The sequence below is a fragment of the Ziziphus jujuba genome, chromosome 11, assembly GCF_031755915.1.
Source record: "Ziziphus jujuba cultivar Dongzao chromosome 11, ASM3175591v1".
In the NCBI taxonomy this organism is placed as follows: Eukaryota; Viridiplantae; Streptophyta; class Magnoliopsida; order Rosales; family Rhamnaceae; genus Ziziphus; species Ziziphus jujuba.
This window is the reverse complement of record NC_083389.1, coordinates 18,336,955-18,340,556: the sequence shown is the minus strand read 5'-3', so window position 1 is coordinate 18,340,556 and position 3,602 is coordinate 18,336,955. Positions and strand designations below refer to the sequence as shown.

General features: G+C 33.6%; 1 protein-coding gene across 1 annotated transcript; it reads right to left on the bottom strand.

The window, feature by feature from the left end:
- Window positions 1-886: 886 nt before the first annotated feature.
- On the bottom strand, window positions 887-2,362 carry LOC107432906 (protein ENHANCED PSEUDOMONAS SUSCEPTIBILITY 1). The gene has a single exon (XM_016044113.2). The coding sequence runs from the start codon at window positions 2,360-2,362 to the stop codon at window positions 887-889; it is 1,476 nt and encodes a 491-aa protein (XP_015899599.2).
- Window positions 2,363-3,602: the final 1,240 nt, after the last annotated feature.

The window sequence follows — 3,602 nt, the reverse complement described above, 5'->3', positions numbered from 1 at the left end:
AATTAAAAATATTACAAAAATAAAGAATTAAAAATTTTCTATTTTATTGTCTATATTTAATTTATATTTCATTGTCCATATTTGCGTGTATTTTTTATTTGGATGTAGGGTTAATTTTATTAAATTTCTTTTGCATAGGATTAGTTTTATGAAAAATATTATAAATATTTTTAAAAAAAATTTAAACATTATTTGTTAGTAATGATAGACATTAATAATTAATGTCTTGAAATAGGAAATAGCCATACTATGTTTTCTAGAGTGATAGTTAATTTTTTTTGGTGATGTGATTGCAACTTTGTGAATTTTAATTTATTGGAGATTAAAAGGAAAAAAATTAATTGGAAAAATTAGTTTAATTTTTTTTCATGGTAAACTATTTTTCTCTTTATGTAGTGTTTTTAAACGGAATTTAAATGTGTTATTATATTTTTTTCACTATTGATTATAATTTTTTAACAACTTTTTTATTTTATGGATAAATATTTTAAATGAGTTAAATGAGGTGTCTTAGGTTTTGGCAAATTGGCTTTTTAATTGAATTATCAGTATTTTGTGTTCAATTGTTTTTTGAAAGTATTGATGGAAATTTATTACTTAAAAAATTGGTTATTTAAAATTTTTAAAATTTTAAATTTATGGGGATAAAAAAGTAGTTAATTTAAAACCCAAATTTGATTTTCGTATGGGGTAAAATGAACTTTTTATGGTCAACAAAGGTCAAACTGTTAATTTTGACCGTACGATTAACGATTAAGGTTGTTTTGATAGATTATGATAACCAGAGGAAAATTAGTAATGAAATTTTATGAGACAATTTATTAAAAGAAAGAAAAAACAAAACAAAAAAAACAAAAAAAAACGAAAAAAAAAAAGGCAAGAGATTTCAAGAGACCATTTCCATGAAGTGTTTGTCAGATAGAAGATTGGACATGGTGTGAGGCAGAAGCCAAACCTCAAGAGCAAAGCCTCCATCTTTGCCACCCAACGAGCAGCAACAAACACTTCCATCTCTCATCAGCTTTCTATTACCAAACAAAAATGCCTCTGGTCTCCCCAGCAATCCAAATTCATTGCCGAATATGTCAAATTTGGTATAATCATTTATTATCACCATCCCTGGATGACCAGTCCGATTGTTTTCAGTTACAACCCAACGATTCTCCAACCATTCATCGATCGACCCACGCACTTCCTTGTCACCGTAGTTAACCAGAGCCTGGTTCATCTGCCAGGCTGCCCAACCCACTCCATTTTCAACCAGCTCACCCACCTTGCTTGCTCCTTTCACCGCACCCACTGAGTTCCCAAAATAGTTTGGCGACAATGGTGGGTCCAGTTTTGCTCTGCAGTTTATAGGGAATATGAAAATGGATAACTCATCATCGGCTAATCGCCGTGCTTTAGTTATGGACCTCCACATAAATGCAGCCACCGCCTGGAATGAAGAGATTCTGGTGTAGTTGTTGTTGGTACTTATATCAATACCATCATTATTGTTAATGCACTCTGCAATGGCTTTAGCTTTGAGCTCTGCTATTTTCTGGGACGACAAGCGAAAGATTCTGGCTCTGCATTCTGGAGGAGCTCCTTCTTCAATGTTAGTAACAGTATGATCACAAGAGAGAGGAAGGTTTATAATTGGACCGTGACCATCAGGAAACCAACGATCAAGAATTGGTGGGCGAGAAATTGTATTGAAAACATCACTGGTACCACTAGTATTAGTTTGAAAGATCTCAGACCACATATTGATGAAATGCCAGAGAGAGGTTCCATCAGCAACGCAGTGGTGACAGCAGAAGCCCATGAACACACCATCATCTGCCAGCTTGGTTACCGTAATGGTAAGCAAACTCTTGTTTGGGTCGTTGTAGTCGAGAGCTCGGTCGTCGTGGAAAAAGGATTGCAGCAGCGAAGCCGGCACGTCAGCGTTAGGTGATACAAGATCAGACACTGCTGCGTTGGAGATGGCATATATGAATTTGGCACCACAGCGGTTGTTGTTGGTACTATTGCAGTCAACATAGAGGGAGTAGTAGCGTGAAGAAGAGTGTGAGTCAGCAGCATTTTCAATATTTTTGACAACTCGACCTGCAAATGGGTAGAAATGGATAAGGGCGAGGGAGAGAGAATGCTTCAACCTGTGCAATAGATTTTCAATGGAATAGGCCTCTTCATCCTCCTTTGCGTCGTCGTTTTTGGCAAAGAGAAGACCATATTGGACATAGTGTTGGGGATCGCTGGACATCAAATCCCATGGGTTTAGGTGGAAGCGGCGGTCGGAGTGTTCTTCCAAATCATGTTTTGGTTGATGAATGAAGCACTCTGAAACCATACTACTAGTGTTACCCACGGCCATGGTTGTAATTTTTTTTACACTATAGCAACTTCCACCATACTGCTACACAATAAGTGGCTTATAACAACCCCTACTTGGTTGCATAAATAGAACAAATTACTGTATAGGTTTGGCTACACGTCCACATATTCACCCAAAAAATAAATAAATAAATAAAACCACGTGTATAGCATTATCTTTTTCTTTTCATTATTGTTATTATTTAACCTAAAAATACAACCAAATTATAATATTATAATATTAATTAGTAATGATTATCCTTGTTTTATATATGCGTAACTATTTTAAATTATACAAGCCAAACTATTTTGTTTTTTTGGACAATGCGTAATAATTATCCTTGTTTTATATATATATACGAGTGTGATCCTCGTTAGATTCATCAAAAAAATAAAAATAAAAATGAAAAGAGTGTTCTTCACTAGAAGGCAACACTGTTTAGATAGCAAGTTTGGATTGGCACAGTTTTTTTAATTTCTTTTGCTAAGACTTAGACTATTTTATTTAAATCTTTGGTAACAGTGCTGAGAGTTTGGTTTGGTAGAGGTTGGTGGGGACTTTGTTTTTGCATTAATTAATATATATATATATATAGACTATTTTATTTAAATCTTTGGTAACAGTGCTGAAAGTTTGGTTTGGTAGAGGTTAGTTGGGACTGTGATTTTGCATTAATTAATATATATATATATAGATATATATTTATTGCGATGCATGAAATTGATTATTTTGAGAAGTTTTTCACAATTCCAAAACGGCCCTACAAAGTCTCTTCTAAATATGTTTATCAAAATATTCTTTTATTTCCTACTTCACGTTGAAAACCCTCGTCTCTCCTCCACGACGGCAAGAAACAGTCAACCCCAAATCACCGGATTTTTGACGAAGCTCGACGTCGGCCTCGTCCCTCCACTGGTGGTCATGACTGTTGTTTTTATTTGTTTTTAATAATTTGCTCGCAACTTATCTTTTTTGTTCATTTTCTTATAAAAAACCACCGACGTGTGAAAAATATGTTCATCAATAAAAATATAACCATAAATTCCCATCTGCTGTACTCTAATAGTTTGGCCATAGTTAGTTAAATAAAATGGAAGACGTTTGACGTGGTTCACTTCGATGATAGAGTATTTCTATTTGTATTCATAAAAATATATAGTAAATAGAAAAAATAGATGATTTATATTTAGATAATATTTAAAAAAAAAATAAAGAACGTTCAAAATGCATAAATGATACA

Coding starts and splice junctions, on each gene's coding strand:
- LOC107432906 (XM_016044113.2), bottom strand. CDS start 2,362: ATGGCCGTGGGTAACACTAGTAGTATGGTTTCAGAGTGCTTCATTCAT.